The sequence below is a fragment of the Camelina sativa genome, chromosome 10 (genome assembly GCF_030686135.1).
Source record: "Camelina sativa cultivar CO46 ecotype springtype chromosome 10, ASM3068613v1".
NCBI classification, from domain to species: Eukaryota; Viridiplantae; Streptophyta; class Magnoliopsida; order Brassicales; family Brassicaceae; genus Camelina; species Camelina sativa.
In genome coordinates, this window is record NC_141889.1 from 24,089,560 (window position 1) to 24,116,318 (window position 26,759).

At 38.0% G+C, this 26,759-nt stretch overlaps 2 protein-coding genes and 2 pseudogenes across 4 annotated transcripts; all 4 read left to right on the forward strand.

Annotated features, from left to right (window-relative positions):
* Positions 1–177: 177 nt before the first annotated feature.
* Positions 178–3,185, forward strand: LOC147937271 (putative receptor-like protein kinase At5g39000 pseudogene; annotated as a pseudogene). The gene has a single exon (XR_015568625.1). The product of XR_015568625.1 is annotated as a putative receptor-like protein kinase At5g39000 pseudogene (transcript).
* A 5,584-nt stretch (positions 3,186–8,769) lies between these two features.
* On the forward strand, positions 8,770–11,646 carry LOC104719562 (putative receptor-like protein kinase At5g39000). The gene has a single exon (XM_087469400.1). The coding sequence runs from the start codon at positions 8,883–8,885 to the stop codon at positions 11,469–11,471; it is 2,589 nt and encodes an 862-aa protein (XP_087325526.1). The 5' UTR covers positions 8,770–8,882; the 3' UTR covers positions 11,472–11,646.
* Positions 11,647–13,332: 1,686 nt separating this feature from the next.
* LOC147937272 (uncharacterized) lies at positions 13,333–14,142 on the forward strand. The gene has a single exon (XM_087470568.1). The coding sequence runs from the start codon at positions 13,519–13,521 to the stop codon at positions 14,011–14,013; it is 495 nt and encodes a 164-aa protein (XP_087326694.1). The 5' UTR covers positions 13,333–13,518; the 3' UTR covers positions 14,014–14,142.
* Positions 14,143–15,535: 1,393 nt separating this feature from the next.
* On the forward strand, positions 15,536–18,825 carry LOC104719561 (putative receptor-like protein kinase At5g39030 pseudogene; annotated as a pseudogene). Its single transcript, XR_015568169.1, has one exon. The product of XR_015568169.1 is annotated as a putative receptor-like protein kinase At5g39030 pseudogene (transcript).
* Positions 18,826–26,759: the final 7,934 nt, after the last annotated feature.

Consider the following 26,759-nt stretch of genomic DNA (forward strand, 5'->3'; position numbering starts at 1 on the left):
ATTTAAAATTTAAAATTTATTAAAATAAATTTATTTGAGAGAATGATAAAGTTACCCAATTCAACACATGAGTCAATTTGTTAATTTGTTAATATATTTGAGAGAATGATAAAGGTTACTTACCTGTTACGTCAATGTCCCACTATCCCCGTCCGCTTCGAAGACGAAAGACAAGTTGCAGATAAAACGACACTGTTCTCAATTATTAACATCGACGACGAATTTTCATCGAAACCTTTCTTTCGCTTGACCTGAAAAGTCAATAGTTGACCCAAAAGAGTCACTCACCACCCCTGGTTTAATATTACACACATGAATCTCTTATCTTCTCAGTTCTTTCTTCCAATTGTGTTTTTTTTTTTTCAGTTCCAATGATCTGTCACGCTTTGTTAGTTTTCTTTATCCTCGTTACCGTTGCCGTCGTAGGAGAAGTAGCCAAGGCGGCGTACGAACCCACCGTTGTCTTTCTCATCAACTGCGGTTCTACCTCCAACAACAGTGATACCACCAATGGCCGAACATGGACACCGGAGATAGGCAAAATACTGCCGTCGAATTCAGACTCTGCGTCCTTCTCTTCAGATGCGTTATACCAAGACTCAGGGATTACTCAAGTGCCGTACATGAAAGCTCGTATTTTCCGATCAGAGTTCACCTACACTTTTCCAGTCAGTACTCCCGGCTGGAAACTCCTCCGGTTATTCTTTTACCCGACCCGATACGGATCCGGATTCGACGCCGCTCCTTCCTTCTTCGACGTCAACGTCAACGGTTTCACTCTCTTGCGAAACTTCAGCGTAGATTCAACGGTAAAAGCTTCCAAACAAGTGTCAAAGTCTCTTATCAAAGAGTTCATCGTTCCGGTCCACCAGACTTATCTGAAACTCACTTTCACACCGTCTCCGAATTCGTTAGCTTTCGTTAACGGAATCGAGATCGTCACCATGCCTGATCAGTTTTACTCAAAGGGAGGATTTGACGACATGATAACAAACCTCATTAGCTCTACTGACTTCGTGATAGACAACTATACGGCTTTAGAGACTGTTCACCGGTTAAACGTTGGCGGACAAACTGTCAATGACGTCGGACGTTCTGGAATGTTCCGGCAGTGGCTTTCCGACGATGATTATTCCGATACTTCTGGATTCATTGCGAACATACCAGGTGTAAAGATCCGTTACACCGAGAAAACTCCAGAGTATGTTGCCCCGGAAAATGTGTATGCCACGTCTCGCCATATGGGGAACCCACAGGACCCTTCAATCAACAGAAATTTCAACCTGACGTGGTACTTTACAGTGGACGCCGGGTTTAAATACCTCGTGAGGCTACATTTCTGTGAGACTATTCCGCAAGTGATCGTACTGAACCAGATCGTTTTCTCCATCTTCATCGGACATCAGATTGCTAAGAAGGAGGTGGACGTGATTCAGTTGAGCGGTGGTTCTCGTATTCCGATGTATCTAGATTTCAGTGTGTATGTTGGTTCCGAAAACGGGTCGAGACCTGATCTACTACTTGATTTGCATCCTTACATGGACACTGGTGCATCATATTATGAGGCTCTTCTGAATGGTGTAGAGATTCTCAAGCTGAATGACTCTCAAGGTAATCTCGCAGGACCTAATCCAAATCCTCCAATACCAAGGGACCCAACACCAAACAGTGTGAGGCCGCCGACTAGTAAAGGTAATAAGTCAAATGTTTTGCCGATCATACTTGCAGTGGTTGGTTCTGCAATTGTGCTTGCGGTTTTTGTTGTTGTTGTCCTCGTGGTTATGAAGAGGAGGAAGAAGAATAGGAACGAGTTTAGTACTGTACACACCACGAGCAAGCCTTCTACGAACTCGTCATGGGGTCCTATTCCGCACGGGACAGGTTCCACAAATACAAAATCAGCAACATCTCTCCCGTCAGATCTATGCCGTCGGTTCTCCATCTACGAAATCAAATCCGCCACAAACAATTTCGAGGAAAAGCTAATCGTTGGAGTAGGCGGGTTTGGTTCTGTCTTCAAAGGACGAATAGACGGTGGAGCCACGCTTGTTGCAGTTAAACGGCTGGAAATTACATCGAACCAAGGTGCTAAAGAGTTCGAAACAGAGCTCGAGATGCTCTCAAAGCTCCGACATGTACATCTCGTCTCTCTAATTGGATACTGCGATGAGGACAACGAGATGGTACTTGTCTATGAATATATGCCACATGGTACACTTAAAGATCATCTTTACAAGAGAGACAAGGCCTCTGATCCTCCATTGTCGTGGAAACGGAGGCTAGAGATCTGCATTGGAGCGGCTCATGGACTACAGTATCTCCATACCGGCGCAAAGCACACGATCATACATCGAGACATCAAAACCACAAACATACTTCTTGATGAAGACTTCGTAGCCAAAGTAGCTGACTTTGGTTTATCAAGAGTCGGTCCTACTAGTGCTTCTCAAACTCACGTCTCTACCGTCGTTAAAGGAACGTTTGGTTATTTGGACCCTGAGTACTATCGCCGTCAAATCTTAACAGATAAATCTGACGTGTACTCCTTTGGAGTTGTTCTGTTCGAGGTTTTATGCTGTAGACCGATTCAAATGCAGAGTCTTCCACGGGAACAAATGGATTTGATCCGATGGGTGAAGTCAAATTACAAAAGAGGTACCGTTGATCAGATCATTGACCAAGACCTAGCTAATGATATTACTTCGGTATCATTGGAGAAGTTTTGTGAGATAGGCGTTAGATGTGTTCAAGATCGTGGTATTGAACGGCCATCGATGAACGACGTCGTTTGGGCGCTTGAGTTTGCTCTTCAGCTTCATGAGACTGATAAGAAGAAGAATGGCAATGTGGAGTCTCTGGATGTAATGCCACACGTTGAGGTAGGTACGACGACTGAGGGAGAAGATGACATGTTTAGTAGGACCTCAGGACACGTGGCGAATTCGTCCACTACCGATGACTCTGCTCCTCTGATTGGTGATGAGAGGAGTGGTTCGAGTTGGGGAGTATTTTCCGAGATCAAAGACCCTAAAGCACGGTAAATTTGATGGCTTGATAAACAAGTATTACATTCTATTTAGGGTTATATACTTATACATTATTTGTCTATGTATAATTGTTGAATAAAAACATAATGTATTGTATTTATTATATTATTATGAATTATATTTAGCAGTTTAAGTAAAGATAATAAATTCTTAATTCAAATTTTCAAAAATCTTACTTGAAATAGAGTATATATTAGACTGCTTAATTTTTTCCCCCAATAATTTCGTTGCAGCTAACTCAAATTTATCTTTTTCTATCACTGTGCGAGAATTTCTATATATGTGGAATAATTCAAATATTTTGGAGTCACAAAATCCTACTCTTTGGAGTCTTAGAAAATGATTTACTTGGATACATCATGATCATGAGTACTTCCTACACCGATTGAGTCAATATCAGTTAACAAACAAATACAATTTCCATATTTATACATATTAATTGTTCAATAAGTCCAAATTTTAACAACCAACAACCTTCAAGTATTAAAAAGAGCAATGAACATCTATTGTTGATTATTTTTTAGAATTACTGATTTAACAAAAGACTTATCAGATTTTCTTTAAAATATATACAGCTCCTATGAATGTTTTTGAACAGTCACATTTCTTTATTATGACTATTCATTATATATTTTTTACTTACAAGTATAACTAACATAAAAAATCAAATATCTTGTTTATATTCTTTTTTTTAACATCTTCAATCTTTATTAATTTGAAATGGATAATACAAATATCAACAAGCATACAAATTTAAAGCTTTGCATACCATACAACCAATATTTCCGGAACATGAAACAAACGAGAAATGAAAAACACGTCGCTTTTTGTTGCAAATAAGCCTTACACGCCAACAGATTTATTTATCTGTTATTTTCCTTCATCGTCTTTATTGTCGGTTTATTTTGTTCTTTTTGCTGGGCTATCTTTTATGTTATGTAGCACCAAAACATTTTTTGAAAATCAAAGGGTTGTGATCCATCAGTTACATCGCTAACCATACAAACCCTTCCATCTCCCGTGCTAGGCGATGGTTCTATATTGGCTGTAAATATTACCCATGATAAATCCATAATATCGATTCCTTTGTTGATATTCTTCAATGGCCAGAATTGAACAGTTCGCGTAGGGTCTTCAGATGAATTCGATAAAAGGCCATTCAATAGATGTAACGGTTGATAATTCTTTTTGTTCCCTTGATATAAGATTGACTGTCTCCAAAACAACTGAAACATAAAGAATGGAAATAAAACATCACCGAACTTTGTCCTCGCCTTAAGACGTGGGAGAAAGAGGTCTATAACCACTGATCAGAGATGGAGATGGTGTTTACGATAAGATCTTGTCGAGTCTTGAAGTCGCCAATAGTTGAGTCGCCCGGATCCCAGATCTGAGATTGTAAATCATCTCTCAAAAAGAAGTTTATGTCGAACCAAAGTCGACAATACATATAAGAACCGAATTCAATCAAAGAATTGAAGAGAGAAGGCCAACGAATTTGCATAAATCATTGGTAATTTATTAGGGTTTAATATATAAAATAAGGAATTGAAAACTGAAAACAAAAGAGAAACACTGACCGACGTCAACAGAGTCGACGGCGGCCGGAAGCAACTAGAAAACCAAGGGTTTGCCGAGAAGAGATGCTCTGGAAGCGTCGCCTATCGAGGGAGAGGTTTTTAAGTTTTTAAGTTATATTCTTAATTCTTATTTTTTACCTATAAATGCTTTAAAGAAAATTTAAAAAATATTTACAATACATTGTAAAAAAAATAGAATTTACATAATATTTTAAATATTTAAATTAAATATCAGTTTGATACATAAATACAAGAGAAATACCCTTAAATACCATTAAAAAGGTTTTTCTTCCTAAAATACCACACACCTTATTTTTTCATTAATACCATTCATTAATCAATAAAATGACCATTTTCTCCTTGTGTGTAAAGGTATCAAAAAAGTTCTGATCTCAAATTGATGATGGCGGCGGCGATCTCTTCGTTCATTATAGCTAATGAAGATCGAGATTAGCAACAATGGTCATTCCAAAGCCATTGATGTGTCTAGACCCGACGACGCTCTGATCGACAACATCGGTGATGGTTCATCTGGCGATCGGGGTAGAGAAAGAGGTTGAGCCCGATCTGAGGTGGTTATGGCAGTGGTGGAACAGAGGAGGACGAAGCGGTTGTGGTGGATGTGGAGGCAACAATTTAAAATGCAAATTCTTACTGATTTTGATGCTTTCATGTTGATATAGAGCACAACTTGTGGAAAGAAGAAGAAGAAGATTTGTTTCATCTATTATCCATTATTCCATCTTTACACGATACAATCAATGTGTACCTACTGTAAATGTAGGTTTAAGAAATAAGTTTTTGAGAAATTGATTTAGATTTCGTCTCATGGGAGATTGATTTGTCTTATTTGGGTAAATGAAGGTTAAGTATATGTATTCACTGAAGATTTAGGTATCTCCTTGCACTTGTTTCATACAAATCCAGAAATTTAGGTATATGTGATCCATTTCTCGAAAGAGTATGGTGTAATTCAGCTTTGGTTGTGTAATCATTGTCTTGTTTTTTGTTTTAAGTATCACTCTTCATGATCTTAGTATTTAATAGTTTCTCTTTTACCTACAGATGTTTGTTTAAATAAAATGTTTAAATAAAACAAAAATGGAGCAAAGAAAAGCAAAAGGAAAAGGTGAACAACATGGTGTTGTTTGATCAAGACACTTATGACAAGCTTCTCACTAAAGCACCCAAGTTCAAGTTCATTACTCCATCGATTCTCAAATGAGGGTATTTTACAATAGTTAATAGTATTGTCGTATTCTTTATTCGAAACATATGGTTGGTGTTGTTTGGTGTAATTTCAACATGATTCAAATAGTTTCTTGTTATGCTCTTCAATATAAAAAAATATAAAAAATAGAAGAGTGTGTCTCTAGGAAGGAAGACAATAAGAGAGCTAATACGTGATCTCGGAGAATGGTGTGCTTTGTGAAATAATTTCATTTTGATGTTAATTGAATATGTATGCTAGTTTCTCTACAGTTTTTGGAAAGATTGGATGGTATTTATGATTGTGAAAGATCCCATCTGTAAGTTTCTGGAAAGATTTTGTGTAATTCAGGATGACATTCATTAAAAAAAAATAAGGAAAAAAATGGGAAAACACGCCCGCCCGTCTCTCGAACACACGGTCTCATCCTATTAAGATTGTGAAAGTAACCATTAGGCCAAAGCCTATTATTCAAGTATTATTTAGCAATTGTTATATATATAGCTATTAGACGCACATTTTGTGATTTCTGGAAAGATTGGATGGTATGTAGGAAGCGTTTTCTGTAATTTAGGATGACATTCATTAAAAAAAAAATACGCGCATTTTGTGATTTCTGGAAAGATTGGATGGTATTTAGAAAGCGTTTTCTGTAATTTAGGATGACATTCATTAAAAAAAATAAGGAAAAAAATGGGAATATACGCCCGCCCGACTCTCGAACACATGGTCTCATCCTATTAAGATTGTGAAAGTAACCATTAGGCCAAAGCATATTATTCAACTATTGTTTAGCAATTGTTAATTATATAGCTATTAGACGCATATTTTGTGTTTTCTGGAAAGATTGGATGGTATTTAGGAAGAGTTTTGTGTAATTCAAGATGATGTGAGTTCAAACCCTTGTGGGTGTGTATTTCCATATTTTTTTTTTCAAAGAATTCTAAGAACATTTTTATGAATACCATCCAGAGATATCAATGAAATTTTCATGAATATCAAGGTATGCTTCCTCAATTTATAGAGAATTAGCATTTGATTCAATTAACATCAAATTCAAATTATTTTACAAAACACACCATCCAAACTATCTTTAACATCAATTTCTAATGTGAAAACAAAAACCATCTCTAGAGAACGAACCAACCCCTATACATCTCAATTAACTCAGTATTTAGGAAGGTTTTCCTAAATTTCAAGTGAACGTTCCTAAATATTATATTGTCCTTCCTAAACTTTATAAAAGCCTTCCTAAATTAAAAAAAAAAAGGTCTTTCATAAATTTCTTTGAATCCTCCTAAATGATAATTAGCATGCCTATCTCATGGTATAAATGAGTAACAAGTTTTGTGGTAAATATATATTTGTCACAAAATCGTAATAAGAAAAACAAAAAGACCAATACAATGTGGTTTATTAATAGAATAGCGAGTTCGAATTGCTTGGATAACAACAAAACCCAATGCTTCAAAACTAAAGATCAGGTTTCAGTGTGATCCCTGACATGTGTGATTTGTTATCTCTCTTTGTGCAACCTTGCCTTGTCCTTCTGTAAAAAAATAATGAAATCAGAAAATATGTTTAGGAAGGTCTTCCTAATCTTTACTAATCCATTCCTGAATTTTAGCTACAGTACGTCGAAAGAGAAATACCGCATTAAAACCTCATCCATCTACATAAACCAATACAGACGCACCATGTAATACCCTTCAAAGCTACTTATGCGTTGCACACCATAACATTAAAAAATAAATTCTTCGAACCAAATAGAAAAATTAACTCTCCCATGTATGTCATTTTCTTTTTTCAACAGATTCACATTTTAGAAATGTGATGAAAGTGGCATACTTTGCCATTATGTTGATTGATTAGGTACCTCTGATCCCAAATCAATCACAAAGAATCTAATGTGTTGCAATGAATTCAATATTAGACTCTCCATTTTACTGATTCAAACATTAGGTGTAAAAGGAACCTAACTAGTAACAAACATAAGATATTTATGAGTGAGCACATGAGACTTAAACAATGCAATTGTTTCTCGAGTTTAAGTATCTCCACTAATCTAAAATCCCTCTTTGATTATAGGGATCTACAATAATTGTGTCATCCTTAACATATCAAAACCAAGATAAGTCTACAGAGTATTGAGCCATAAATCAAGGAATTATATTCAAAATTTCAAGACTTAAGAGATAAGGATCTCAGAAATTAAGATTAATGACATTAAAAATAAAATTTACCTCTCGAATAGCTTTGATACTTCCATCCAACGATACCGAGATTGTTTTTCATTTGGAAACACTACTCCAAGCTGAGTCCCAGCAAGCTCAACACAAGCTTGAGTCTGAGATCACCGACCCGATCTCAAATATGATGAAGGATAACCAGCATATACGGTGTTGTTTTCTATGCTCATTAGGAGGCTTGAGCCATCTGAGAGTACAACATTTGAAGCGGACACAAAGATCTCGCAGTGTGCAAATTTAACGAAGACACATCATGATTTGAGATCGTCGCAGTCGCTGTTGAGATCTGTTATCACAGATTAAAACGCAAAACGACGAAGCAAGGCGAGGCGAGGAGAGTGCACGGCGAGGTGAGACAAGGAGGACGTACGGTGAATCAAAGAGAATGTGAAACGGTGAGACGAACAGATGAAGCAAATAGGCGAGTGTTTTGATGTAAGGGTAATCTTGTCAAATTGTTTAATGACAAATGTTAGAACTGGAAATTGTTGGGGCTTGTGGTATTTTTGACCCAAAAACTTAAAATCATTGTATCCATGACAATTGCCCTAAATACAATCAAAATTGTTTTTTTTTGTTTTGCAAAATAATATTGTGGGCTAAGGTACGTACTACGTAGTTAATAATAAAAGAGGAAGGAAATACTCTATATATATACGTATATGTCTAAGACTTTCAAAGTTCAAAGTTTGAACTTCAAACCATGAAACACCAAACTAGCTACACCAAACATATATTCTCTTCTTTTTTTGTTTAAACTTTCTCTTTTTTTTTTTTTTTTATAACTTCAATCACAATGATTCGTCACGTTTTGTTAATATTCTCTATTCTCATTTCAACCACCACCGTAGGAGGACAAGGAGCCAAGGCGCCATACAAGCCAGCTGATGTCTTTCTCTTCAACTGCGGCGATACTTCCAACAACCTCGACGATACTGGCCGGAACTGGACGGTTGAAGATCCCAAAACCATGTCGTCTAATTTAGTCAACGCTTCGTTCACTTCAGAAGCCTCATACCAAGAATCAGGTGTTTCTCAGATCCCATACATGAAAGCTAGAATATTCCTATCTCAGTTCACCTACACTTTCCAAGTCACTACTCCCGGCTCGAAATATCTCCGGTTATACTTTTATCCGACCCGATACGGATCCAACTTCGACGCCGTCAATTCCTTCTTTTCCGTCAAAGTCAACGGCTTCACTCTCTTGAACAACTTCAGCGCTGACTTAACGGTAAAAGCTTCTAAAACCAAAACAGAGTTTATTATAATCAAAGAGTTTATAATTCCCGTTAACCGAACGTTAAATCTCACGTTCACGCCGTCTACGAATTCGTTAGCTTTCATCAACGGGATCGAGATCGTCTCCATGCCTCAACGGCTTTACACTAAGGGTGGATTTGACGACGTTATAACAAACGTTGGTAGCTCCGTTGACTTTTATATAGAAAACTCAACTGCTTTCGAGACGGTTTACCGGTTAAACGTAGGGGGACGAACCGTCGGAGATTCGGGTATGTTCCGACGATGGCTCTCTGATGATGAGGTCGTGCTCAATCAAAACTCAGGAACCACTCCGATGGTACGAGATATAAAGATTAACTACACGGTGAAAACTCCTGCGTACGTTGCGCCGGAAGACGTGTACGCCACGTCACGTTCAATGGGGAACGCAGATCACCCTGAGCTAAACTTGAATTTTAACCTAACTTGGTTATTCAACGTTGACGCCGGGTTTAACTACCTTGTGAGGCTTCATTTTTGTGAGACTCTACTTGAAGTGAACAAAGCGGGTCAACGTGTCTTCTCAATCTTTATCGACAATCAGATTGTTACTCTTGAGATGGACGTGTTTAGGTTGAGCGGTGGTTCTTGGATTCCGATGTATCTTGATTATAATGTGATTGTTGGTTCGGGAAGTGGTGTGAGACATGATCTAAGGCTTGACTTGCATCCGTTGAGAAGCGTTAATCCAAAGTACTATGATGCTATTTTGAATGGTGTTGAGATTCTCAAGCTGATTGATCCTAATGGTAACCTCGCCGGACCTAATCCAGATCCTCTGGTATCACCAAACAGTGTAACGCCGCAGATTCAAAAAGGTAATAAGAAGTCAAATGTTTTGGTGATTATACTTGGAGTGGTTGGTTCTTCGATTGTATTAGCAATGTTTGTTGTTGGTGTTGTTGTTATTATAATGAGGAAGAAGAAGAAGAAGAAGAAGAGGTGCAACGAGTTTGGAGTGCATACCACGAAAACAAAATTGGCCACATCACTCCCATCGGATCTCTGTCGTAGGTTCTCCATCTCCGAAATCAAATCTGCCACAAATGATTTTGAGGACAAGCTAGTTGTTGGAGTAGGCGGGTTTGGTACTGTCTACAAAGGACGAATAGATGGTGGAGCCACGCTTGTTGCGGTTAAACGGCTGGATATTACATCAAACCAAGGTGCCAAAGAGTTCGAAACAGAGGTTGGGATGCTCACTAAGCTCAGACATGTTCATCTAGTCTCTCTAATCGGATACTGCAGCGACGAAAACGAAATGGTGCTTGTTTATGAGTATATGCAACATGGTACAGTTAGGGACCATCTCTACAAGAGGGATAAGTTCTCTGATCCTCCATTGTCGTGGAAACGTAGACTAGAGATCTGCATTGGAGCCGCTCGTGGACTACAATATCTCCATACTGGCGCGAAGCACACGATCATACATCGAGACATCAAAACTACAAACATACTTCTTGATGAGAACTTCGTTGCTAAAGTATCTGACTTTGGTTTATCAAGAGTCGGTCCTACAAGTGCTTCTCAAACGCATGTCTCCACCGTCGTCAGAGGAACGCTTGGTTATTTGGACCCTGAGTACTTTCGCCGTCAAGTCTTGACCGAAAAATCTGACGTGTACTCCTTTGGAGTTGTTCTGTTCGAGGTTTTGTGCTGTAGACCGATCAAAATGCAAAGTGATCCACTAGAGCAAGCGGATTTGATCCGATGGGTAAAGGAAAACTACGAGAAAGGAACTGTTGATCAGATCATTGACCAAGATCTAAGTGTCGATATCACTTCGGTATCATTGGAGAAGTTTTGTGAGATAGCTGTAAGATGTGTTCAAGATCGCGGTATTGAACGGCCATCGATGAACGAAGTCGTTTGGGCGCTTGAGTTTGCGCTTCAGCTTCATCAGACTGATAAGAAGAATGACAATGTGGAGTCTCTAGATCTAATGCCTCTTGGTGAGGTTGGTACAACTACCGACGGAGAAGATGACTTGTTTAGTAGGACTAGAGGAGAGGAAGCGAAATCGACCGCAGCCAGTGACTCTGTTCCTCAGGTTGGTAATGAAAGGAGTGGTTCAAGTTGGGGAGAACCTAAAGCACGGTAGATTTGATGGATTGATAAACAAGTGTATTACATTTCTGGTTAGGGTTATATATTTTGTGTATGTATAATTGTTGAATAAAAACATTATTGTACTTACAATATACGGTTGGGACTATACAGTCTTTGCCAGTTTAAATTAGCTGGCAAACAAACAATAGCAGTTTAAATTAAAATAATAATTAGCTAACTCAAATTTATATATCTTTCTATCACGTACAGATATGCTAAGATCTATATTAACATTTTTGAAATATATTTTGTATTCTAACTTTTTATTTGTAATATTTATATAATTAATTTTTTGTTATTTGAGTAAATGTTAAATAAAGTATTTGTAATAAAATCTAACCATAATATCTTACTTTCCTTAATTACATAATGGAAATATCTATACAAAATCACAATTCAATAACATAATTTTTTATTGTCTATACACTATATATATATAACATTGCATCATGTATATTAAAAATTAAAGAAACTTAAACAAGTATAATATAAAATTATAAAAAACTATGAAAATTTTTAGTGTTATGTCGCTATAAAAGGGTAGCTATAACAGAGTTGTCCAAGTGCATCACCTGTCATAATAGAATTTCCGCCAAATTAAGAATGTTTAGATGGTGAAACGGTTAAACTCGACAATGAATATCCGTTCACTAATCCAAATTACATATTTTTCTAAAACTTCATATGTTAATTTTATGATGCAATCTCAGTTTCGTCTTGTCAAACATAGTGTACTTTAAAAATATTGTTTCTCCCAATGTTTTGGTTAAAATCAATCTTGATGAAATCTTGTTTTATATTTCACTTTATTATCATGTTATACAATTGTAGTTCCAGTTGATAATATGTCTTCTGAGATATGCTACACATATTACATGTCACTTTTTGTAACGGCTTACGTATCACTTTTTCTATGTTTTTTTTAAATGAATTATTTTTTCAAGAGTCTTTATTATAGTTTTCCCAAAAAAAAGTGTGACCCTTACAATGTCTTCATTTTTTATCAAAACTTTTAAGTTTACTTGAGTAATTAATCTTTTGTTTTTCTTTAAGTGAAATTTAATAATAAATCTTTGTAGTATATGTTTCTTAGAAACTAATGTTTCACTTTAATTTTATGTATATGTTTAGAATTTTATAAATATAATTACGTATATTGGCTTTTTACTCCACCATGCATTACAATCTTACTTCCATTCTAAAACTCATTAACACATTATAAATTTTGCAATATGATCATTTTTTGGTTAAAATTTGAATAATAATATTATTACTAACAAATTCATAGTGTTATTTTTACTATTTGAAAATTTTCATTTCTGTTACTTAATTCATTTTATATAGTTATTATTTCATTATTTAATAAAACAAATTTATATTACCTTATTGTTTTTGCTATTTTAAATTTCATTAATTTTACTTAATTTGTTTTTAAAATTTATTTTTACTATTATTAATTATAAGTAATAAATATGCAATGAATAAATATTTCAAAAAATAAATTTTAATAAAAAGAAATATAGCATTGTTTATGTGGATGCTGATGTGGAGGAAGGAGAAGAGAGAAAAGTTATCTTTGTATATATAGATAGATATCTTTTCTATGAGCCATATTATTTTTTGCTTAATTAATATGTTTATATTGATTGTGTTGATATTGAAGATGTATGTAGATGTTGATTAAAAACAGTATACAATAAAAATCTAAGGATTTTCTCTTAATATTTTGTTTTCAACTATTATTTTTTTTTCCTGGGGGCAAATCTCCCATCCATTTTTTCCTGTTTTAATTATTATTTTTCTTAAATCTATGGCATTGACAAAAATCTTATGAATATCCTTTTAGAACATATATAGAATAATATTTGTGGACAATCAACAAAAAAATTTTAGCTAATAGCCTCGCGAAAAGATATATATATTTTTTTTGTTAAGTACTAATCCTATATATATTTTTTATCTTAAGGATAACGCCTTTATAGATAATAAATATATTACTTTCAAACCCTAAGACACCAGATCGTATATTACTTTTCTTGATGATGAACTTGGAGAAAGGAGCCGAAACGAAACAGATCTTGATTCGTGATCATGACGTAAAAACAGAGTTAGAAGTGTACATCTTTGAAGCATTCGCAATGGATGAAAGAGATGTTTTAAAACCATACTATGGCCCTAACTACTATTTCATCAAGGCATGGGTAGACGAGACCAAACAACACGGAACAAAAGTGGTGAAGGATTCCTTTGTGGTTAACCAAAGAATGGTGATTCCTTTAGATTTTCCCGCACCGTATCTTTACATAGAATTGCTTAGAGGATTCTCCTATAGAGATCCTGGAACATCCAACGGAACTGTTGTGATTGGTCGTGCGAAGATTCAGTTGCCTCCTTGGAGTAGCCATGGCCGGGGCGTGCGAACATCCATCGATCTCGTCGGTTTTAACGGTAATCGAAGTGTCGTGAAAAAGGGATATGTAAATTATTTAATGACAATTCATAAGAAAGTTGTTAATCATCGTCTTGTTCTTTAGGAGAATTAGGGTTTAAAAATATAAAAATTTTGGGTCTTTTTTTTCTGACAATTAAATTTTGGGTCTTATTCTAAAGATTATTGATCTTAAGTATCTCACCCATAGCTGTGGTTTTTTTTTTTTTTTAAATTCAGCTTAAGCATTGTGCCAAAAGAGTAAGATACATATTGTTCCATCACATTTTTGTCCACCAATTTCAACCACTTACGATTTATTTGAATGGACTATTCATTGTCATAGCCTATGCAAGCTGCTTAACAAAACGTGAATAATGGCCCCATTTGATATGCGTTAGCTGTACTGATTATCTTATTGGTTTATAATTACAACATAAACTTTAAAAATAAAGAGAAGTGAAGATATCAGAATTTTCTTCCAAACAATATTTCTTTTGCTTTGTCAGTCAATGGTTGACCCATAACACTCATTCATCACCACCCATGACTTTGAACTTCAATTATGAGGAGTATGAATGATTTTTTCCCTGTTAAATCCAAAGTCTTTTTTTTTCTCAGTAACGTGTAGTATACGATTTAGAATCATAATCGAGATGGTGCTGCAACAACGACACAAGAATAAATTCACTAGGTTACAAATCTTGGTGACACTAATTAAAGGTCTTGGTTATACGACAGTAATAACAAAAATTTTGTAAACAATTTGGTTGGAGAAGTCCCTCCAATGGCCCAAAGACCTCGAATTTTGACCAATTAACTTAGATTGGAAAGCTATGCCTATGCACATCGAGTCGTACGAACCAAGGAAACATTTATGCCTACTCAGATATGAAGTTTGTGAACGAAGAATCTACATCCTTGAATTTGTAGTCGAACCGAAGGTTTTAGATTCATCAAGGAGCTCGAACTGTTTTAAGCTAGTGTGTGAGAGAGACCTTCTAAGCCAAATTGAGGGGTTTTGAGTTCAGGGTTTAAGTGATCTGGCACGTGAGGGGTTGTTACAAAGGCCCGTTAAACTTAGGGAGAAAATCGTAATTGGCTCTGTAAGTGGCTGTTAGGGGTGGATTTCACCTCAACAATAAGCCCAGCCCAGAAAAAGCCCAAAAGAATTAATAGGCCGAGAGGGCTATTTTGTCTTTTCGGATGACGAACCGACACAATAATTTATAAATAGTGATTGTACGGCATACGAGTGAGGGACGGAAAAACGGAGAGAGTATTGATACGAGAGAACAGGTTCTCGAAGTATAGATTCGACGAGCTTGCAATTCGTCAATTGTTTCTCTTTTTTTTTTTTTCTTGCTCGTCTTTATCGATTGTAGTCCAACCTTTTCTCATATAATAAAGAGAACTTCGACCCTCTAAACACCGAATTAAAATACTTTAATTGGACGGATTCGGACATCAACAGTGGCTAGCTCTGCTTTTGAGCTGTGTGTAAAATCTTCCATTGCTATAAAATTGTGAAGTGCTACGTCTGTGCCGTTACCGTCAGAACTGAAACTGAAACCAATACCGCAACTGGTAAAAATAGGAAGGAGATTAATTATCTGAGTCTTGGACCCTTGGTGAAGAAAAGTATAACAGAGGTTAGGAGAAACGTATAGGTTCAACTCAGAAGGTGACTTGGCTCACTCTCATCCTGATGCCACTTTATGTTAATGATTTATATCCAAAGGATGAATGAGTTTAAGTAACTCACTGCTGCACTGCACTCACCATATAACCTCTAAATGATAATGCATGGTTTACCATTTTGAAGAGGATTGTAGGAGGAACAGTATTGATATGTAAAGGTAATGATACTTTCTCCATGGTTGAGGTAATAGGCAGTATAACGTTCAGATTCAATGATGACAGTGAGTTTACTCAAATTTTGATGAGAGTGGTGGAGTTAATCTCTATGAGAACTCTGGCGATGAAGGGGTGTCACTCCAAAGAATGAGACTCTATAAAGCCAAAAGTTCTAAATATACTTGTTGTTCCATCAAAGGAGCTCAAAGATTGCAAACAGATAAGAATGGAGTAGTCTTTATTTGGGTTTTAAGGTAGCAATAGCATATATCAGATTTGAGCGACAGAGTCTTTTCCTTGGCGAGTTAGTGTTTTTTTTTTTGTAAGAAATTTCTTGGAAACATTATTTTTTTTTGGCTTTGACAGTCAACAGTTGACCCATTGACTAACTCCTCATCCATGGCTTGAGCTTAAGTTATGCACACTCATCTCTTATCTTCTTCACCTTCTACGTAACTTATTTTAAAAAATACCATGATCTGTTACGTTTTGTTTGTTTTCTCTGTTCTCGTTTCCGTCACCGGGAGAGGAGTAGGAGCTGTGGCGGCATACAAGCCAGACGATGTCTTTTACATCAACTGCGGCGATAGTTTCGACAATGTTGATAGCAGTGGCCAGAAGTGGAAGGCGGAGAATCCCAAATTCATGTCGTCGAATTCAATCAACGCTTCGTTCACTTCAGACCAAGAATCAGAGATTCCTTGGGTTCCGTACATGAAAGTTCGAATATTCCGATCTGAGTTCACCTACACTTTTCCAGTCAGTACTCCGGGATTAAAATTTCTCCGTTTATACTTTTACCCGACCCAATACGGATCCAACTTGGACGCCAATAAATTCGTTTTCTCCCTCACCGTCAATGGTTACACTCTCCTGCGAAACTTCAGCGCCTCTTTAACGTTAGAAGCTTTAAAACCGGTTTCAACATTTTTGGTCAAAGAGTTTATCATTCCGGTTAACCTGAGTCTGATTCTCACCTTCACGCCGTCTCCGAATTCGTTTGGTTTCGTTAACGGAATCGGGATCGTCTCCATGCCTGAACGATTTTACTCAAAGGGAGGGTTTGATGACATGATAGAAACGTCGGTAGCAACAACATCGACTTTGAGATAGACAACTCGACGGCTTTCGAGACCGTTCACCGGATTAATGTAGGCGGACAAATGGTGGATGAGGTCGATGATTCGGGAATGTTCCGACCGTGGCTTTCTGATAATTATTTAGGAGATCAGGCAATGCATGTGACCATTCCAGGTGTAAAAATCAACTACACCAAGAAAACTCCGGCGTATGTTGGCTCGGAGGATGTGTATGCCACGTCGCGCCAAATGGGGAACATCGGGAACCCTATGCTAAACCTGAATTTCAACATGACATGGCTTTTTACAGTCGACGCTGAGTTTAACTACCTCGTGAGGCTTCATTTCTGTGAGACAATACCGCAAGTGAACAAAGTAAATCAACGCGTCTTCTCCATCTTCATCGGACATCAGATTGCTAAGAAGGAGGTGGACGTGATTCAGTTGAGCGGTGGTTCTCGTATTCCGATGTATCTAGATTTCAGTGTGTTTGTTGGTTCCAAAAATGGGTTGAGACCTGATCTACGACTTGAGTTGCATCCTTACATGGACACTGGTGCATCGTATTGTGAGGCTCTTCTGAATGGTGTAGAGATTCTCAAGCAGAATCATTCTGATGGTAATCTGGCCGCGCCTAATCCATATCCTCGAGTATCACCAGACTTAACACCAAATCGTGTAACCTCGCGGTTTTTAAAAGGCAAGCCACATCTTCTGGAGATAATCCTCATAGCCGTTTGTTCTGCAATTGGGCTGGTCACTTTTTTTGTTGTCCTGATCTTGTCGATACGTGAGATAAAGAGTAAAAATAGAAAGAAAAATAGTTTCGTCATGTTCAACGTATTTCTGAAACAATACACTTATGCAGAATTGAAGAACATTACAAAGTCATTTTCACACAGAGTTGAGAAAGGAGGATTTGGAACTGTTTATGGAGGAAACCTTTCTAATGATCAGAAGGTTGCAGTAAAGGTCTTGAAGGACTTGAATGGAAGTGGTGAAGATTTCATTAATGAAGTCACCAGCATGAGCCAAACATCTCATATAAACATTGTTTCTTTGCTCGGTTTCTGCCATGAAGGGTCGAAAAGAGAGATTGTGTATGAGTTTTTGGAGAATGGGTCTCTGGATCAGTTTATGTCTAGAAAAGAATCATTGACTCTAGATGTGAAAATACTATACGGAATCACGCTAGGCATTGCTCGGGGATTGGAATACTTGCACTATGGTTGCAAAACAAGAATTGTGCATTTCGACATCAAACCTCAGAAAATTTTGTTAGATGAAAATCTTTGCCCTAAAGTCTCAGACTTTGGCCTCGCTAAGCTTTGCGAGAAGAGAGAAAGCATTTTGTCACTAATAAACGCAAGAGGAACTATCGGTTACATTGCACCGGAGGTGTTCTCACGAATGTATGGCAGAGTCTCACATAAGTCAGATGTATATATAGCTATGGGATGTTGGTCATGGACATGATTGGAGCAAGGAACAAAGAAATAGTAGAAACTATTGACCATGATGCTAGTTCGACTTACTTTCCTGATTGGATCTATAAGGATCTTGAAGATGGAGAGCAAACATGGGTATTTGGTGATGAAATAACCAAAGAAGAAAAAGAGACTGCAAAGAAGATGATTGTGGTAGGACTTTGGTGTATCCAACCATGTCCATCAGATCGTCCACCAATGAACAAAGTCGTCGAAATGATGGAAGGAAGCTTAGATGCTCTTGAAATTCCCTCTAAGCCTTCCATGCATATCTCCGCTGAGGTTGTTCCTGAATCTTCTTCACTTTCTGATGGCGAGGAAACTGGATAAAAAAATATTGTTGATAATTATTAGCATGAAAACTTTATTCTAATAAAAGAAATTGTAATAGATAGAAGTATAAAGTTTATGTAGTACTTTACTTAATTTATCATAATTTCATATTGTAACGTTCGTGTCCCGAAAAATATGAATATTAAATTTTTATATCGGCAATTGAAGTGGATTTGGTTTAATCACTGTTGGTTTATTAACCTGATCGATTTACTGATTAACCAAAAGAATGGTTTAATTAATTATTGGTTTAGCTATTTTCTGGTTTAATTAAATTAAACCAAAGAGGCCCCTAATTCTTCTTTGGAAGGATCACGCTTCTCTTCTCTTCATTAATAGAGATTTGTCGCTGCTGGATGCTCAGAAAGAGGGAGAGGAAGAGGAATACCTCCTGGTTATTTGGTGTAAAGGAGAAAGAGAAGGAGAACAAGCGTTTTCCTTAGAGTAAGAGAGAAACAGACCTGTCAGGGTTTGGGAGAAGGAGGAACCGACTGGTCAAATCGTTTCAAAAGGTATTGATTTTTGGTAGGGTTGTAGCTAAGAGATTTTCGTACAAAAGTGAATTTGAGTTAATATTCTAGGAGATATTGGCATTTTCGTGAGGCGTTTCATCTCAGTCGCAGATTGAGACCAACGGGTGTTTCGGGGTCAATTGCGGTTTCATTTGAGATCTGATTGTACTGAAATTTTGTAGGAAGCTTCTGGACGTATAGGCCTTACTTTTCACCAGAGGGACTAGAAAGTTAACTGTTCGTTTTGATTTCGTGGTTTCACTTGTGAGGTTGTTCTTTTCTGTTTTTTCCTAGCAGTTTGTTTTCATTGTTTGTTTGTTGTTGTGATTGGGTGTAGGAGCGACTTTGGTTGTTCTTGGATATTGGAGAGCCTCTCATTTGGTTGCTGTTTTCGTGAATCACTTGTTAAGGTGAGTGCGTGACCATGAGCTTATCTGAGTGATTGGGTTGTATGACTTGTTTTGTGTGATGATATGTAGGTGTGGTGAATGTGTTATAGGGTGACATGTTCAATGAATGGTTTGTTATGTTTTGTTTGTGGTTGTACTCTTGATTTGCTTGTGTGTATAACTCGTAGATGGGAGGATCGCCTCACTGAGTATTTCTGGTAATACTCACGAATCTCATTGTGTTTGTGGTGCAGGTAATGAATGTGTAGCGTGGAATCACGGCACTGAGGAGGCTAATGATCTAGGGTCTCAATTGTTGTGTTTTGGTTATGTTAGTTAGTTTTATATGTTTCCGTTGTGCATGTTAATGGTTGGTTTATGTTAATTGGAGTTGTAGATGTTGGTTTATTGTTTAGGTTGTAATTAAATATTATGGGATATTTAATTATCTTGTTATTATTAAAAAAAATGGGTCGGGTTGTTTCAGTTTGGTACCAGAGCTCTTATGGTTCTAGGGCGGGTTAATGGATGGTTTAGAGTGGCTTAAGGAAATTTAATTGGTGGAATTATTTTCCTGTTGTTTGATGAATGATGTTGCTGATAGAATTGATTATGAGTAGTTAGTCAATTTTCATGTGGTATGGAGTTCTAGTATCATCCTCTTCGAACCTTCAATGAGATTCCACGGTAACTTGTTTTGTGTGTTGTGAGTTGTGTAGTGTTTTTAGCTTATGTGCGGGAAGTGCAGTTGGCTATTGACAAGTTGTTGGAAAGTGGAGGATCACGCCGGTATCAGGAAATACTGTTAGCGGTGATTTGTGAAAGTGGATGTGTTGGAAATGGATTTCCGAGAAGTTAAGATGGAGATTTATTACGGATTTTTCTTTTGGGACTTGTGTGTCATGTGGAACAGGAAATAGGTAGGAAATTCTATAAATAGAAAGTTTCCATAAATAGAAAGTTTCTAAAAATGGAAAGTTTCTAAAACTGGAAAGTTTATTGGAGTTAAAACTTGTCTATTTTTGGAAAGGGCGTGTGTAAACACCTGAGTGGTTGGGGGTGTTCTAGAGTTGGCCTGAAGAGTGGTCACGATGGTGGTGATATTCTGGGAGGGAATATAGTGGTTGGTATGATATTGTGATGTTTTACGGGGACCACGGAAGGTAATTCTTCTCAAGTAGTGCTTACAGACGTCGAGACTTGTTTGCCCTAGGGACGGTGGGTTCTGAACAACTCATAAGGAGATGGTGGTTCTCCTGACGGGATGGTGGTTCCCCTGTATACCGATAGCTTGAGGGGTGGTGGGCCCTGAGAGCGGCATAGGAGATGGTGGTTCTCCTGGGAGATGGTGGTTCTCTAGAGGGGATGGTGGTTCCCCTGATACCGAGATATCGAGGGTGACGACCTAAGAGTGAGACGGTATGACTCGAGGACGGTGGTCTGAGAGTGAGATCGGTATGGCTCAATGGTTTTGACCTGAGAGTGGATGAGTTGAGAGCAAATAAAGTCTAGGACGTGTGAATAAGCATAATGACAAGATGTGGATGACGGGGTTGATGGTGGTTCAATCTCGGGATTTAGTGTTGACCAAAGGGGTCAAGACTTTGTTTGACGGGTGCGGCCAGGATTGTGTGGACCGTTGGGGTCAGGATGGCGTGGACCGGTGTGGTCGGGATGGTATTGACCGGTGGGATCGGGATGAAATGACTAGTGAGGTCAAGATGGTTTGGACCAGTGGTGTCTTCGTTGTGGTAGACCAAATGGTTAGAGGGTGCAAACCGTTGTGATTGTGGTTGGAGAAGTTTTGCGGATCACGGGGGGTGGTCCCGGTTGGAGAAATGCTTATAGATGTTATGACCGTTTGCTATAAGGACGGGGGGTCCTGAAAAACTCATGAGGAGATGGGGTTTTCCTGAGGGAACGGGGTTCCCTAGATACCGATAGCTCGAAGGACTGCGGTCCTGAGGGTGGCAGAGAATATGGTGGTTCTTGATAAGAAAGAAACACTTCTTCTTTATTATTTGTAAACGTAACAATACAATTGTAACCAGAGAGGTCTTTAGACGCAGCTAGACATTACCATCTCCTTCAAAGTCTCATACGACTCTGTTACATACAACTCACATAACCGTCTAACAGAAAACTCACAATCTTTTATATCGAAATTGACTAACACGTGCGAACCTCCTTCTTGAACGTGTGCCTCAAAATTCTTTCTTCCTTCGTATATACACTCTATGTAGCTTATCAATACCCCCCCTTCAAGATGAAGCTTTTCCTCAAGCGCTAATGTTGGGAACTGTTGTTCTAACTCCCTGAACATTTCCCACGAATTCTCATGGTCCGGAAGTCCCCTCCAATGCACTAAAGCCTCCAAGATGCCTCTATCGTTGTACCGAGTCCCCAACACTGCTTCCGGCTAAATAATCAATTCTTCTGATTCATTAAACAACATTGGCAAGGGAATTACCTGAGTGTGGTCTCCCAAAACCTTTTTGATTTGAGAAACATGAAAAATATGGTGTATCTTCAACCCTTTCGGTAAATGCAGCCGATAAGATGCTTTGCCAATCCTTTCCATCACTTCAGAAGGACCATAGAACTTTGCTGCTAATTTCTGGCAAGCTCCCTTAGCCACTGATTGCTGTCTATAAGGTCTTAGCTTCAAAAACACCCAATCACCGACTTCATATACAATGTCTCTCCTGTATTTATCGGCGTTGTTCTTCATCAACTGTTGGGCGTGTGTCAAATGATGTTTTATTTGTGATAGCATTAAGTCCCTTTCTCTTAACATCTCTTCCAGCTCATAAACTTTTGTTGAATTTTCTTCATAAACGCAATATTGCAGGCGGATCATGACCATATACAACCTTAAATGGTGAAGTTTTAAGTGCTGTGTGATACGAAGAGTTGTACCACAGCTCAGCCCACGATAACTATTTATGCCATGACTTCGGATGAGTAGAAGCAAAACAATGTAGGTAAGTCTCAAGGCATCTGTTTAATACCTCTGTTTGGCCGTCTGGTTAAGGGTGGAATGCGGTACTACACTTGAGCTTGGTTCCTGAGAGTTTGAAGCAATCCTTCCAAAAAGCGCTTAGAAAGGTGTTACCCCTATCAGAGACTATCGATGCTGGATAACCATGTAGTCTTACCACTTCACTGATGAATAACCGAGCCACATCAGAAGCTGAGAATGGATTTTTGAGACTTAGGAAATGGCCATACTTGCTCAATCTATCAACCACCACCAAGATAACATTCCTGCTTTGAGATATTGGTAAGCCTTCCACAAAATCCATAGATATGTCTTCCCAAACTTGATGAGGTAGAGGTAAAGGTTGAAGTAACCCAGCTGGAGACAAAGTAGAGTATTTATGTCGGTGACAAGTGTCGCACTTTGAGAGAAACTTCTGAGCATCTTTCATCAACCCTTCCCAATGAAATGATTGTTGTATTCTTTTCACTGTCTTCAATAAACCTGAATGTTCTCCCATGAGACCAGTATGATATTCCTGCAAGATAACTGGTATGAATCTAGAAGACTTAGGTAGAACTAATCGGTTTAAACCATAGTCTTCCACTTCTCACTGCATAGTCCTTGTTTTCTTCGTTTGATGCTGTACACGATTCCATTTTCTCCTGAAGCTGTTTGTCCTTATAATTCTCCTCATATATGTCCTACAACTGAAACATTGTGGGTACTGTAAGAGCCATCAAAACAACCGATGGAACTACTCCTTGAGGTTGATTCATTCTTGATAAACCGTCAGCTGCAGTGTACTTTATCCCAGGTTTGTAGATGATTTCAAAATCATCAAAACAACCGATGGAACTACTCCTTGAGGTTGATTCATTCTTGATAAACCGTCAGCTGCAGTGTTCTTTATCCCAGGTTTGTAGATGATTTCAAAATCATAATTCAGCAACTTGATCAGCCACTTTTGATAATCCATTGTCACTTCCCTCTGATCTAGCAAGAATTTCAGACTTTTTTGATCAGTATGCACCACAAAGTGTCTCCCAAACAAATAATGTTTCCAATTTTGAATAGCCAACACTATAGCCATGAGCTCACATTCATAAATCGGTTTGAGTTGTTCCTTAGCAGTCAATTTGTGACTGAAGTAAGCGATAGAACTTCTATTTTGCATTAGCACTGCGCCTAACCCATAACCAGATGCATCCGCTTCCACTGTAAATGTTTCATTTAAGTCTGATAAGGATAGCACCGGAGCAGATGACATTGCCTTTTTTAGTTTATCAAAGGCCAATTGTGCTTTAGTACTCTATTCAAAACTGTCTTTCTTCAGCAATTCTGTTAATGGTCTGGCTAAGACTCCATAACCTCTAATAAATCGTCTATAGTACTCAGTCAAACCCAAGAATCCTCTTAGTTCTTTTACTGATGTAGGTGTTCTCCATTTGTTCATAGCTTCTGCTTTGACTGGATCTGTAGAATCACCTTCTCTTGATATGATATGACCCAAGTACTCAATCTGTTTCGGACTAAAAGAACATTTTTTCTGATTTGCGAATAGTCTATTATCCTCCAAGATCTTCAACACTGCACCCAAATGTTCTTGATGTTCTTCGATTGAGGTAATGTATACTAGGATGTCATCGAAAAATACCAGTATAAACTTTCGCAAGTAGGGTCTGAAAATTGCGTTCATCAATGATTGAAATGTTGTTGGGGAATTGGTTAATCCAAAGGGCATAACCAAGAATTCATAATGACTGTCATGTGTCCTAAAAGCAGTCTTCTCCACATCGTGTTCTCTCATCCTTATCTAGTGGTATCCAGCTCTCAAATCCAATTTAGAAAACACAGTGGATCCATTTAACTCATCCAATAGTTGATCAATCATGGGTATTGGAAACTTATTCGGTACTGTCACTCTGTTTAAAGCTCTATAATCCACACAAAATCTCCAACTTTTGTCCTTCTTCTTCACTAATAGTACTGGACTTGAGAATGGACTGTGGCTAGGTATGATAATCCCAAAGTCTAACATTTCTTTGACCATCTTTTCCATTATCTCTTTCTGTGCGTGTGGATACCTATAAGGTCTCACACTGATGGTGTTATGTCTTTGCAGTAGAGTAATTGAGTGTTCTCTTCCTCTAATTGGAGGTAGGCCAGATGGAACATCAAAAACATTGTCGTATTTATTCAGAACTGTCTGAATCTCCTTCTCAAGCTGCACTGAATTCGATTTACTCACTTGTTGGTTGTACAACTCCACCATAGCACCTTTATTATGAATCGTGAATCCACCAGACAGCGACTTCAATGACATTTTAGAGATGAGTAGGTCAGATTCTCCTCGTATTGACACCATCTGACCATTGTGAATAAACGACATCTCATTCTTCTCCCAAATCACTCTACAATCTCCTAGTGTTCTAAGCCAATAAACTCCAAGTATGACATCGATCTGTCCTAATTCAAGAACAATGAAATCAGTGGTGAATTCCAAGTTCTGAACAGAAAAAGTAACTTTCTCACAAATCCCTATCCCATTCACCAAAATGCTGGTTCCCAAAGTGACATTTAAGTTTGGGTCCTCTCTGCATTTGAGATTCAACTTCTTTACTATAGCAGGGGATATGAAATTGTGGGTTGCACCGCTATCCAACATAATTACTATGTTATTTTTGCCCATTGGTTCCACGCTTGGCTCTTCTTACTTTAGTGGTGGCAGGATCAGAAATCCCCCTGAAAGATTGGAAAGAGAGTGCCATACATTCACCCACTGGTTTCACGCTAGGCTCTTCTTCCCTGTTCTCGTCTAAAACCTCCACTTTAAAGCCATTGAAGACTGTCATCACTCTCAGTTCTCTGTTTGGACACTTATGGTCTTTTGACCAAGGTCCATTGCATTTAAAACAAATAACTTTTCTTCTCTTCTCATCCAGCTCTGCATTTGTGTTATGTCTTCTAGGTCTTTGCTCACTTCTGTTACCGACTTCTCATTAGACTGTGCAGAATCGGTAATAATAGACTTCATCTTCCAGGTGTTAGCGTTAGATTGAGAATTACTTCTATAATCTTGACCATGTGGTTCTTTGTTCTCCTTATTAGCTAACATTAGCTCCTTCTTAACAACCCTCCTCATTATAGTGGACTCCATTTCTCTAGTCTCTGCCACCATCTCTGGAAAATTGCGCAGCTTTTGCATATGCACAAGTTCCTGCATTTTTGGAGTCAATCTGTTGAGAAATATACCTTCAAGTTTCTGTTCATCAAGGCCCATCACTTGAGAAGATAAATCCTCAAACCGTTGTATGTAATCAGCTATGGATCCCGTTTGTTGGATACAAAAAAGGCTTTGGCTTGGCCCTCTAATCTTCAAGTTCCCATATTGCAACATTAGAGCTGACTTAAACTGCAACCAACTTTCAAACTATCTAGTATTAACCACCCAGTTATACCAGCTCAAGGCTTCTCCACTGAGATTAACTGAAACCAATGCCAACTTCTCTGCATCGTTATAACCACCAAGTCAAAAAAATCTCTCGACACGAGCAACCCAACTGTACACTCCAGCTCCATCAAAAACTGTCATTTCTACGTTCTTGAGCTTAGTCACTCTAAGCCCAGGCCTAATACTGCTAAGGCATTGTTCCGAGGATAGTAGACGTACCTGATTTTGGTAATCATGTGATTGTGGTTCCCTCGCATGACTTGGTCCTCCGATCTCTCGAGTTGTTTCTGTTCTGGGTAAAGAATTGAGGATCATGTCTAGTTTCCTCCCAAGGTCCTCCAATTTCTGATCGCGAATCTTCATATCATTTCCCAAGGACTCAATCTTTGATCCCATCTGAGAGCTCATCGATTCAAGCCTTTCATTCATCTTACTTCCTGAGTTTTGCATCTCGCTCAATTGATCGTAGATGTCAGCTAGTGACGCTTCGTGCTGCTCCTCCGCTGATAACTCTCGCACCGGTGATAATCCCATTGCCAAAACCATCTTCACGGATCAATTCTTCAATTTTCAATCGAAATCCCCAAATTCACCAAGAATCCTAATTCCTCAATTGCGATTACTCCGATCTCAGTCACGACTCACCAATTGATAAGAAAGAAACACTTCTTCTTTATTATCTGTAAACGTAACGATACAATTGTAACCATAGAGGTCTCTAGACGCAGCTAGACATTACCATCTCCCTCAAAGTCTCATAT